The following is a 13,813-nucleotide window of genomic DNA, read 5'->3' as shown; positions in this document are numbered from 1 at the left end:
TCCTGATAGCTTGCATCGCTAAACAGCTTGCACTGAAGTGACAGAAGTCATGGGATACCTCACAATATCGTTTCGGACCTCCTTTTGCCCTATGTAGTGCAGTAACTCGATGTGGCATGGAGTCAAAAATTCTTTGGAAGTAATCTGCAGAAATATTGAGCCATGTTGCGTCTATAGCCATCCACAATTTAGAAAGTGTTAGTGGTGCAGGAATATGTACGCGAGCTGACCTCTCGATTATGTCCCATAGCTGTCCGATGGTATTCATGTCGGGCCATCTAGGTGGCTGAATCAATTCCTCGAATTGTCCGCAATGTTCTTCAAACCAATCGCGAAAAATTGTAACCCATAAAAATCCCATCGTCGTTTGGAAACATGTAGTCCATGAATGGCAGCAAATGGTCTCCAAGTAGTCGAACTGAGCCATTTCCACTCAGTGATCGGTTTCAAGTAATGTAAACACAGCTCACACCAATATGAAGCCACCACCAACTTGCACAGTCCCTTGTCGACAGTCTGAGTACATGGGTTCGTGGGGTGTGTGCCACACTCGAATCCTACCATTAGATCTTACTAACTGAAACAGGGACTAATCTGAACAGGCCACGGTTTTCTAGTCGTGTAGGGTCAAACCAACTTCGTCACAAGCCCAGGAGCTATATCGTGCTGATGGCAATGACCGACACTTCGGTAGTTTGCTGCCATAGCCTATTAACACCAAACTTCGCCGCACTGCCCTAATGGTTACGTTCACCTTATGTCCCACGTTGATTTCTGATCCTATTTTATGCAGTATTGCTTGTCAGTTAGCACCGACAATTCTACACTAACTCAGAGCCTGTTAATTCCCGTCGTGTGGTTATAATCACGTAGTAAACCTTTTGAATGACTCCCCTGAGTGCAAAAGACAGCTCCGCCATTGCACTGCCCTTTCATACCTCGTGTACGCGATACTACCACCGCCTGTATGTGTGACTATCTCTCTCACTTAATATTTGTCACCTCAGTGTAATTATTATACTGTATTAACCAAGCCTTTTTCGCTAAGAACCACAAACCAGCGAAGTCACACTACTACAGCCCTGTGTCTATGTGCAGGTAGAAACGGAATATGGTCAGCGAAGCAGCGCCTGCTGCAGTGGCGGCGGCAGCGGATGCCGCCAGCGACCTGAACCACCTGCTGCAGCCTCTGCACTGGACGGCCGTGCTGCGACACCCTCGCGGCGCCGACAGGTCACCTCTCTGCTTTCGCCTCTGCACCATCACCATGACGTCTCTCATCCTGTCGTTCTTCATCTCTGAGGTCACGGTGTTGTACCGCGAGGGCACGGAAGACCTGACCGCCTTCACGATGACGCTCGGCGTTGCTGACACAAACATCATCTGGCTCTTTCGCATGGTTCACATAACTCTGTGCGAGCGCGCCTTTCATAAGCTTGCTCTTCAGGTTAGTAAGGGAACCACATTACACTGAGTGTAGTTACTGCGGCTCCTGACGTGCTGTATCTCAAGTAACTGTGTGGATATTTCTTAGTCGGTTGCTAGTTGCGGCAACAGCTAACCTACTTAACGTATGGGAGACCAGGCTAAGTTGACGAACGAGGTTAGATGACTAAACATTTAATGTTTTGAACATGGCTTCGCTTCGACAACTGTGCATACAAGAGCTTCAATAGGTTGGAAATAAACTACTGGCCATTAAAATTGCTACACGACGAAGATGACGTGCTACAGACGCGAAATTTAATCGACTGGAAGAAGATGATGTGATATGCAAATGATTAGCTTTTCAGGGCATTCACACAAGGTTGGCGTCGGTGGCGACACCTACAACGTGCTGACATGAACCGATTTACGATTTATCATACACAAACAGCAGTTGACCGGCGTTGCCTGGTGAAACGTTGTTGTAATGCCTCATGTAAGGAGGAGAAATGCGTACCATCACGTTTCCGACTTTGATAAAGGTCGGATTGCAGCCTATCGAGATTGTGGTTTATCGTATCGCGACTTTGCTGCTCGCCTTGGTCGAGATCCAATGACTGTTAGCAGAATATGGATTCGGTGGCTTCAGGAGGGTAATACGGAACGTCGTGCTGGATCCCAACGGCCTCGTATCACTAGCAGTTGAGATGGCAGGCATCTTATCCGCATGGCTGTGACGGATCGTGCAGCCACGTCTCGATCCCTGAGTCAACATATGCGGACGTTTGCAAGACAACAACCATCTGAACGAACAGTTCGACGACGTTTGTAGCAGCATGGACTATCAGCTCGGAGACCATGGCTGCGGTTACGCTTGACGCTGCCTCAAAGACAGGAGCGCCTGCGATGGTGTACTCAACGACGAACCTGGGTCCACGAATGACAAAACGTCATTTTTTCGGATGAATCCAGCTTCTGTTTACAGCATCATGATGGTCGCATCCGTGTTTGGCGACATCGCGATGAACGCATATTGGAAGCGTGTATTCGTCATCGACATACTGGCCTATCACCCGGCGCGATGGTATGGGGTGCCATTGATTACACGTCTCGGTCACCTCTTGTTAGCATTGACGGCACATTTAACAGTGGACGTTCAATGTCAGATGTGTTACGACTTGTGGCTCTATCCTTCATTCGATCCCTGGAAACCGTACATTCCACCAGGATAATGCACGACCGCATGTTGCAGGTTCTGTACGGGCCTTTCTGGATACAAAAATTGTTCGACTGCTGCCCTGGCCAGCACATTCTCGAGATCTCTCAACAAATGGAAACGTCTGGTCAATGGTGGCCGAGCAAATGGCTCGTCACCATACGTCAGTCACTACTCTTGTGGTACCGTGTTGAAGCTGCATGGGCAGCTGTACCTGTTAGACACAATGCCCAGGCGTATCAAGGCCGTTATGACGGCCAGAGGTGGTTGTTCTGGGTACTGATATCTCAGGATCTATGCACCCAAAATGCGTGAAAATATAATCACATGTAAATTCTAGTATAATATATTTGTCCAATGAATACCCGTTTATCATCCTCATTTTTTCTTGGTGTAACAATTTTAATGGCCAGTAGCAAAATACAGGTTTGTTAAATCTTGACCGTGGTTTCGATAGTTCTTCAGAAGATATTGTACTTGTTAACAAATATTAAAACATTGTGTGTGGAACAGAGATGCTATCATTACAATAAGCAAAATTACAGGAAATACTTACGAGTAATTTAGTGAAGCATACCTACGTAGAATCTAATATCATTTATACCCGATGTCTGAGTCATTGGTTCTGTCTAGTAAATGTGCGTGTCATCCACTTACTCACCATTTAAAATACATGACTTAAAAGTATCAATTCTCAACTGTACGGTTTTGCCTGTATGCATGTAGCTGCAATGACCTGCGTGTGGGATTTCACACGTACGTATTCATTTCTAGAATGAGCTTATTAACCACAAAATTAAAAAGAAGGAGAGGGGAGGATTTTAAAAATTGTGCCTTTGAAGTCATATAGCGTATAAATAGAGGATGCCGTAATCTTACACAAAGAAGTAAAAGGGCGTAGATAAGAATTATGGAAAGACCTCGATATTTTCAAACACTTAGAGAAGAACGATGGCTACATTTTAAATGATCAGCTTCAATTTGCAAGTAGACATTTCCTGGAAGTTTATTGTTGCTGTTGGTTGATTTTAGGGGGAGGGGACCAAATAGCGAGGTCATCGGTCACATCGGCTTAGGAAAGAACGGGGCAGGAAATCGGCTGTGCCCTTTAAAAAGAACCATTTGTCTGGAACGATTTAGGGAACACGGAAAACCTAAATTAAGTCGCGGGTCGCGGGTTCGAACCGTCATCCTCCCGAATGCGAGTCCTGTGTGTTCTAACCACTGTGCCACGTCACTCGATATTCCTGGAAAGTTTTAAGCCTCTTCTTCTGGCCGAGTAGACAATTTTACCGTTCGGTGCCGGCCTCCACGCGGTGTTTGTTTTCCTCAAAATTCTACGTTCTGTAAGTCTGTTATTTCGTCATTTTACGACGCTCGCTTCCTCATCCACAATGAAGTTGCTGTTCAACGTCGTACTAATGAAACACCTAAGACACAACCCACATTTTTTCTTCTTTTTTCAAGTGTTTTATTTTGCCCATAAGATCGTGATTTCTAGGAATTATTTTACTCGATATTTTATAACACACCCTTTCTAGTACATTTATTCATACAGTATCTTTTATCAGTACTACCACTTCCTTTAGCACGATGCTTCACAGGTCAAGATGTAAACCCCATTCCTCACCTTTCCCGCCCCCCTCCGCCCACCCACCCACCAACTCTTGTCATTCCACATTTTGCATTTGTCTTTCATTATTTGCAATTTGTCCGTCACAGTGTGCCCTTTTACAGTACCCCTTCATGTCAGGAGTCAATATATATAGTATTGGATTCTTTATACAATATTTCACTGAAGTGTTTATGCTATGACACTAATGCTTCTTACAGTTCATTAGCCACGCACAAGTGCTTCTTGTTCGTTTTTACCCATATTTTAAAGAGTCTGCTATGATTACCTGAGCCTGCAGGCTCTTTATAAGCCATATGACATCAACGACACACCTTTTATCCCCCTCTCCCCCTTTCAACCTTTTAGTTGATATATTAATTCCAGTAGAGAATATGTACTTGTGAAATGACACACGCTGCTGATTGCAGCTACGCGTATACAGGGCGCGCAGGAGCCCCACCTACCAAAGGTGACCTAAGACTAGTGTCTCTTAGTCAACTCGGTGAGTGTCACTAGCAATAGCCCTGTACACATTGTTGGAACCACTCTGAAATTTGCGGTATTTTATAAAGTTTCAAGACAGAGCCCTACATTAGGGAGCTACTACTTTTAAACCAGGGTGATTAAGAGGATGACACGTACACATACTAGACTCTCTCATCGCATATAAATAATACGTGACTCTACGTGAGTATGCTTCACTAAATTATTGTAAACATTTCCTGTAATTTTGCTTATTATAATGATTCCACTCCCAATGTCGTAATATTTGTGAAAAGGTACAATAGCTTCCGAAGAAGACAGTTTTAAAACTACCTAAACCATGGTCAAGGTTTAATAAACCCGTATTTTGGAACTCGTTGGCTGTTATTTCCAACGCATTCAAGTACTAAACACATATTTTACCTTCACACATCTAGGTTTCATCTTCATACAGACGCCACTAACGACTCACAGGGTGAGTTTAGTGTGCACCAGGTAATTTTGGAGAATGTTACTTGACACAACCCTTTATATTAAAGCTGATAACATATTTTGCTATACTTTGTTTTAGATTCTCAACAAACAATATGCATTTGACAATGATTATTTACTGCTGTCATCTTCGTATTAAACCTACTCCAAAAACGAAACGTTCTTAATATAGAGAACTAAAACTATCTGACACATGCAGGGTGACGATTTCGTCACATCTATTAAGCACTCCTTACTTAACAGCTGTTAAAGTCACTATTGTAATTAACGCTTAGAAGAACGTGAGATCGTTATGTTTAATGACCATCATTCTGCTGCAGCGAGAGCCACAGACTGTGTTCTGGTTACGGGTAATGCTGAAATCGAAAGTTCTGCATCTCAGCCTCCTGCAGATAAACGCCAACCCACAGAAACTTCTAATGAATCTCGTAATGAACGTCAAGTACAGTTTAATGAAGACTATCTACAAATATCATTTCCGTTAAGCTCAAGCGCTGGTGAAGCTCTTTCGATTTTAAATCATTGCCTGTAGAAAGATCGTAGCGTTTTAATTAGCTATAAAACTGATTTGGGCTGATAAGGAAGCACACAAAGTTAAACATGAATACGTGAAACGACGAAGAAAAACTCTCAAAGAAAGTAAATAGCAGTGTCCTGCATATGATGTGGTCTACGTTGACCCTCTACTAGAATACTGCACCATTAGACACACATGGATGGTGAATAAAACATGGAAAGACATAAATCGGTGCCATTTTGTTGACGAAAGGCACTGATCTATCTGTATTAATTTTCAACACAATAACCCTTTTATTAAACACTATCGAATATAGAATGCATAACTAAACTCTCCGTCAGAACAGGCCTTTAAAAGGCCCAACGGTACCGGCCAACCATCCTCAGTTGACAGGTGTCACTGGATGCGGATATGGAGGGTTATCTGTTTCGCATACCGCTCTCCTGTTCGTTGTCAGTTTTCGTGACCGCAGCCGCTACTTCTCAATCACGTAGCTCCTCATTTGATCTCACAAGGGCTTGGAGCACCCCAGTTGTCCACAGCGCTTGGCAGAGCCGAACTTTCACCTATCCAAGTTCTAGCCAAGCCACCACTTTAGCTTCGGTGATCTGACGAGAAACGGTGTTACCACTGACACAAGGACATTGGCTTAATAAGAAATACGTGGCTATATTCAAATAACTAATACAACGTCTTTCGCCTTCCTACATTGAAAACGTGTTCAGCTGAAACCGGTATTGTCAACTGGCCCGTTGTCAGAGTCACCTTTTCCAGTAGAAGAGCGCGACAACCTTTTGCATAGTGTTTTAAAATTGGCAAAGTGACTGTGTTTAAAATAGAATGTATTAAAAATTATTCGGTTAGTTGCAACATAATAAGAGACCACATTTTGAATACGTGCAAGTTACAAGTAAAACACATTAAACACAAGCCTTCTTCAAAAATAGATCCATAAAACAAGGTTGACGCCTGTTGTGATGTGGCAATCTGTCCAGTAGCGCGTCACCTCAATACGACTGTGGAAGATTAGTATGGGAGACAAGTACACGAATAAATTATCCCAGTTACATAGCTTTATTTTTTAGAACAGTCAGACAGAACATAGAACTGTTGTATAAATGAACACAAATAACCTCCTATTGTCTTCCAATATCTAAGTCCACAACTTGACAATGCGGCTTAAGTATGGCAGTTCCTCTTACGTTTCTGTATCAACCCCACAGCATTCTGAAATGGATTCCTGAAAATTCACTGTACTAGTGATGGTACCACATATTGGTGACTTCTGCAGGACGTAACTCGATGGTTTGTTGATGTTAACTCCAGCTGTACTTGTTGTGAGCCGAGTGTAGACTGCCTGTTGAGGCCCAACGGCGTTGGTTATACTATCACACAGATGAGTAAAGTCGATCCTCGTAATTGGTTGCCGCCAGCTTGGTTACACATTGGTTGACAACGTAACACGAGGTCCTCCGGTGATAGATCGCCGTTCATGGAAGATGCGACAATGTAGTTCAATCAACTGTGGTGCCTTCGTAAGGCGGCCGTCGCTGTCAGCTTTCTCGAATGTCCACATGTGCTGATTATACAACCAGTCACACAGCACCTTACCATTGGATGTTGTCTGGCGAGTGACCGACGAAGTAATATCCCTCTCCCTCACAGAAAGAGAAACAAGCACATTCAGTGTAACGTCCGGCTGGTATGCTGTCATCAATATTGACATAGTTTGTCGCTGCGTCTAGGCAGGGGTAATGACATCTGTAATTGAGAAGTGTTCTCAGATGGGGACATATCGTAAGAACAGATGCACAGTTATATGTCAGTGTTGTAAGAGCAATCAGTGCACTCACACCACTGACAAAAATCAGAGGCCTAAATGGGGTGCTGCCCTAATGCAGTAGTGAATCCGGTAGCACACTGGAGAATCGTGAAGGCAGTGCACAGACCTAAATGGAAAGAGCAGCCTGTTGAGATTGGGAGGCTCACCTGGTGGCGACGCGACCCAAGTGAAGATAGCCTTGAAGGACAGCAGAAAAGGAAGAGGAACATTCACCAGAAGAACAACATCAGAAAGGCGCTGCATGAGGGGTGGTGACTGATGCAGGAAGCTCTCTGAATGTCTGTCCAAACGGATCCCACTCTATGAAGTGAGCATAGCATCCCGAACGATGAGGCCCAAGTATTAGTTTCTCAGTCCTTTCGGTGTAGGTCACATTAGAGCAGGACCACTGTTACATCAGAAGGATCAATGTGGAGGAGTTTATATAAACACACTTGAGCTTTATAATACCGACTGTGGCGAAAGAGGCACTGCAGGTGTCCGAAAGCACAAGGACGACTGTTGTGGTTGATAAAGCACTGCAGGCTAGATTTGATGGGTGAAAACAATTTACCAGCAGGTGGTGAGTCCTGGTCCTGTGGCATAACCGTTCTTGGCGGAGGAAGAATGGCAATGAAGTGGATTCTGGGTCCCAAAGCACAGTAAGATGCCTTTGCAATGGACAACCACTAGGAGCAGGAAGGGGGCGAACTAATCCTGAGGTGTGGCTTGGGCCTGTGTCCCAAAGCACACCACGATGCCTTTGCAGTGCACAACAGCCAGGAGCATGACGGCGGGGGGAGGCGGGGGGGGGGTCGGGGGGGGGGGGAGAGGAAGAAGCTGATCCTGAGATGTGGCCATAGGTCTAGGTGGCCTAGGTGGCCAGCACTGACGATACAACAGTGACTGTCAATAACAGCAGGATGCTGAAAAATCATCTGAAACATATCAGAACCACCATACAGAATTATCTGAACTTAGCTCTGAACCTGTTCAAAAGTATACGGCATAGAAGACAGTCATTTAACGAGCTACTGCACGGAGGTCGTTCCAAACCTCTGCATAACATGTCTCACACCCGGATATATGAGTAAGATACGGCACTGTTCGGGTTTTTACGTATAAACTAATATTCACAGGTAAAGCTTTGCAAGGAAGCGATCCATTTGCTATGTGGCTGTCCGGATCGTTTGTACACAGGAAAAAGCTCATGGGGTACCACCGCCACAGGAAAGTTTTCCAGAATATATGCGCTTAATTTTATGCGCTATGTCTGTGTAACTTAATTCACTTATTTACATATACAGAAATAGTTGTTCTACGTCACCATTAGGTCCATAAGCAGTAAGGTACTGTTCAAGCTGTTCACACACCAAGACCACCGACAACGCACTGTGTCGTGTGGAATGGGGTAAGTGCAGAGAGTGGACGCTGAATATTACATTATACTGCGATTCGTCCTCCAAGTGCTGTAGCAACCTGCCTTGAGCAGCTGCCAGCGTACCCAACGTAATCTCTAGGCACTGGAGGAGAGTAAACATCGGAACGGGGAAGTCCACACGTTCTAACATCTGGAAAATACACACACAGTGAGCTGAGGATTCTATACTACACATATTGTTGACCAAAGGGCAGAGAGAGAATAATATGCCAGGTTTCCATATTAGAGCAACAGATTTCCGGCCGCGCGGGATTAGCCGAGCGGTCTGAGGCGCTACAGTCATGGACTGTGCTGCTGGTCACGGCGGAGGTTCGAGTCCTCCCTCGGGCATGGGTGTGTGTGTTTGTCAAATGGTTCAAACGGCTCTGAGCACTATGGGACTCAACATCTTAGGTCATAAGTCCCCTAGAACTTAGAACTACTTAAACCTAACTAACCTAAGGACATCACACACACCCATGCCCGAGGCAGGATTCGAACCTGCGACCGTAGCAGTCCCGCGGTTCCGGACTGCAGCGCCAGAACCGCTAGACCACCGCGGCCGGCGTGTGTTTGTCCTTAGGATAATTTAGGTTAAGTAGTGTGTAAGCTTAGGGACTGATGACCTTAACAGTTAAGTCCCATAAGATTTCACACACACACATCTTTTTTTTTTTTGAACAGATTTCCCTGTATGGTACATTGATTCTTAGAAAATATAGTTACTAAGGCTGAAACTGACGTTACTTACGTGGTACACGCATATACATTCATCGCATCAAGCAAGGATGAGAAGTACGTTCTTTATGAGGAACATGGCCATGCTACAGAAATCACGACATTGTAGCTGAGTTTTAGTTGTAGCCCATGTTGAGATAAGAAAGTTTAACTGTATGTTTCGAAATCTTCTTTGGAGTAAGATAACCGGATGGCAGTAACTATTTCTCAACTACTGTTCCGTGACTGATTTCTCCCCTGTATCTCCGTTACCGTAACCGTACTGAAGCGATAGGAACTGGCTGGGAAGTGGCAACATGCTGGCGCCTTACAGCTCCAAACTGATCAGCATGGCGAAGCCCGAAGTCAACTTCAGAGAGGTTCGCAGATGTGTCTCGTTGTTTTCACACTTCATATATTTCAGATTACTGTACGAGCTCTTGGTGCCTCAGTAGAATGATACACACGTAGGGAGTTTATTAATTTGGTGGATTCCTCCAGTCACCACTGCAAAAGGGGAGGGCAATTTTTCACGATATGTAGTAGCCTTCTCGACATGTAGAATGTGAGACGGAGCCCCACTGATGCGTATTTCAGACTCCAATATCCCCATTAGTCAAGAAACGTGCTGCTGGGCACCCCCGCCAGATGAGGCCAATCGGCAAACAATAGTGAGATCCAGATGCAAACCAAAGCACGTAACAAGGCCAGTTTCTGAAGTCTGGGGCCTTAGAAAGACCCGTAGTAGATCAGTACCGAATGTAGGTGTGAGTGATGGTATCGCTACTGAAAATAAAAGCTTCAGTAAAAAAAGTATGTAGTTTTTCCTGATCGTCCCCACCACAAATGGGGATTGAACAATTTGACGGTTACTTCTGTCGTGGACTCTGATATTAGAAAGGAATTTAGCCGGCAGACACATCAGGAAAGAAACTAATGCAAGACTGAGGCTGCTGATGCGTGGGTTCTAAACACATCAGGATTTAAAATATGTGTTACTGGCCGAATTTTGGTCCAGGAGCGTCCAGAACCAAATGAAATTGTGTATGTTAGTAACGGAGATCTACGACGACGCAAGTTATAGGAATTCAATATTATTCTTTAGGAAATGATAAGAGGAACTATATAACTCAAAATGAATTAGACTAGGACAGGAGTAATGAGATATGAACGCAGGTGCAACAACTACTGATCAGTCATCCTTTCAACTGCAGATCGGAGGAATGGAGAGTTTGGCTGCCATTTTAACAACAACTTAGAAAAAATGGCAGACCCTGGAGAGTTCGGTGCCTCCAAGAAACTATTACGATAATGGGCTAATTTTGATCATGATGATAGTCCTCAGAATCATATCACACAAGTAGAAATTACTGAAGTGCAGACAGCCAACCTAAACAGCAACGTGCTGAAAGAAGCCAACACGGGACCTACTAGGAACTGACTGGAGACTTTGGGTACTGGGAAACATGTAAATAATGAATGAATGCTAGCATCACTATTTTGAAGAAGCACGAGAATTATTCTTAGTAGAAGAGGAAGAAGAAGAAACTGCTACCTGTCCATTACTCAGAATAATGTTCCCTAAATTTAAGCTAGTCCTACCATTCAGAAGCGAGGATAGATGCCCTTACTGATGGAGGTAAAATTTTGAAGCCCTAGTGTATGAGGTAGGAAGAGTTGTGAGAGAAATCAACGAGTCTTTTGTTACACAAATTATTTTTCGTTATTGTAATTTCATTCTCCTGCCCATATGGGGCGGGGAGGGGGGGGGGGCTGGTAGCGGCACAGTCCACAGATCTTCAGTCAATTGGCTTGACAAAAATACAGTGGGACGATTACACAAAAAAGGGGGGGATAAAAAGGGGACATAAAAAAACAGTAAATGGAGATGATGGGAGTTAAAATACACACAAAGATGGGGACATGCACTGGGGAACAGTTAAAATGTCGCCATAAAGTTAAAAGAACACTGGTGGCAATCAAAACACTGAAAACGATGGAGTACTCATGAAGAATAAAAAAACCTCTGGTAGGGAACTGCTGAGGGACTGGAGGCTAGAGAGGAGGGAAGAAGATGAGAGGAAGATGCAACGGGGAGGCTGGGGGATTGGGAGGAAGAGGAAAAAAAAGGGGGTAGGAGTCGCACCAAGGGGCAGGAGATGGCCAGGGCGGGAGATGAAGAGGGAACACAAGCCAGAAGGTAGTGCAGAGACACTGAAGAGGAGCACAAAAAGGGAGGGGGTGTAGGAGGGGGAAAGCTACTCAGAAGTAGGGAGGGGGAGGAGAGAGAGCTTTGAGGAGGAGACTGGAGGAAGGTGGGGTTAGAGTTGGTTGGAGGGATGGATGTCAGGGCGAAGTTCATCACCTGGGAGGGGTAAATGCTGTAAGTTGCGCTGGGAAAGGAGGTGGAGGGTGTGGAGATGGAGAGAAAATGGTTCAAATGGCTCTGAGCACTGTGGGACTCAACATTTGTGGTCATCAGTCCCCTGTAACTTACAAGGGAACCTCCCCATCTCACCACCCTCAGATTTAGTTATAAGTTGGCACAGTGGATAGGCCTTGAAAAACTGAACACAGATCAATCGAGAAAACAGGAAAAAGATGTGTGGAACTATGAAAAAAATAAGCAAAATATACAAACTGAGTAGTCCATGCCAAGACAGTCAACATCAAGGATAGTCTGACGTCAGCAGCGCCGTGGTCCCGTGGCTAGCGTGAGCAGCTGCGGAATGAGAGGTCCTTAGTTCAAGTCTTCCATCGAGCATAAACTTTTATTTTTTATTTCCAGACAATTATCAAAGTTCAGGCACTCACACATAATCAACTTCGCTCTCCAAAATTCCAGGAGATGTTCAGATTTGCTTGGATATATGCAGGATTTGACGGTCTACACACGGAAAAATTTGAAAACGTTAAAAACATATGTTTCGACAGAGCACAGGGAAAAGTGTGTGACTGTGAAACTGTTGGATTCATTTGTAGCAGTTTATGTGACAAACTCTTATATTTTCATCACTTTTTTGGGAGTAATTCTCACGTCCACAAGAAAACCTAAATCAGGCAATGTAGAAGAATCTTTTTACCCATTCAACAAGTGCACAAGTTAGGTGGATCGACAACATATTCCTCTCATGTGACGCACATGCCGTCACCAGTGTCGTATAGAATATATCAGACGTGTTTTCCTGTGGAGGAACCGGTTGACCTATGACCTTGCGATCAAATGTTTTCGGTTCCCATTCGAGAGGCACGTCCTTTCGTCTACTAATCGCACGTTTTTGCGGTGTGGTCGCAAAACACAGACACTAAACTTATTACAGTGAACAGAGACGTCAATGAACGAACGGACAGATCATAACTTTGTGAAAATAAAGAAAAATTTTACACTTGAGGGGAGATTTGAACCAAGGACCTTTCGTTCTGCAGCTGCTCACTCTAACCACGGGACCACGGCGCTGCGGGGTTCGGATTATCCTTGATGTTGCCTATCTTCGCATGGACTACTCAGTTTGCATATTTTGCTTATTTTTTTATAGTTCCACACAACTTCTTCCTGTTTTCTCGATTGATCTGTGCTCAGTTTTTCAAGGTCTATCCACTGTGCCAACTTATAACTAAATCTGAGGGTGGTGCGTTGGGGAGGTTCCCTTGTTAGAATTACTTAAACCTAACTAAGTTAAGGACATCACACACATCCACGCCCGAGGTAGGATTCGAACCTGCGACCGTAGCGGTCACGCGGTTCGAGACTGACGCCCCTAGAACCTCACGGCCACATCGTCCGGCAAGATGGAGAGAGGGTGGGACACAATGGTAAGGGCGTGGCAATAGGCTGGGGGTGTAGAGAAAGGGGGAGACAGGTGGTGGAGGGGGATTGAGTCAGTGGGCAATAAACAGGGTGTGGATGTGTTCAAGTAAAAGGAGAAGAAGGGGGAAGGGGTGAGGTCGTGGAGAATGAGCTTGGGGGATGGAAGGTGGATGTGGGAGGCGAGGAAGAGTGCATGGCGCTCGACGATGAGGAAGGCATTATAGAACCTGGCAGGGCGGAAATCCAAATACCGCTGGCATAACAAGGGATGGGGCGGAACAAGGATTTGTAGGTGTGA

The 13,813-nt window shown here is 44.8% G+C and overlaps 1 protein-coding gene across 1 annotated transcript in view; it reads left to right on the top strand.

Annotated features, from left to right (window-relative positions):
* The first annotated feature begins 1,111 nt into the window (after positions 1-1,111).
* The window catches only part of LOC126092765 (odorant receptor Or2-like), a 53,626-nt gene continuing 40,924 nt past the window's right edge, over positions 1,112-13,813 (top strand). The window contains exon 1 of the mRNA XM_049908493.1: positions 1,112-1,447. Coding sequence (XP_049764450.1) covers positions 1,112-1,447 — 336 coding nt within the window. The remainder of the gene's footprint in view (positions 1,448-13,813) is intronic.

Source organism: Schistocerca cancellata, chromosome 7 (genome assembly GCF_023864275.1).
Source record: "Schistocerca cancellata isolate TAMUIC-IGC-003103 chromosome 7, iqSchCanc2.1, whole genome shotgun sequence".
In the NCBI taxonomy this organism is placed as follows: domain Eukaryota; kingdom Metazoa; phylum Arthropoda; class Insecta; order Orthoptera; family Acrididae; genus Schistocerca; species Schistocerca cancellata.
The sequence above is the reverse complement of the archived record's forward strand: the minus strand, read 5'-3'. Positions and strand labels throughout refer to the sequence as shown.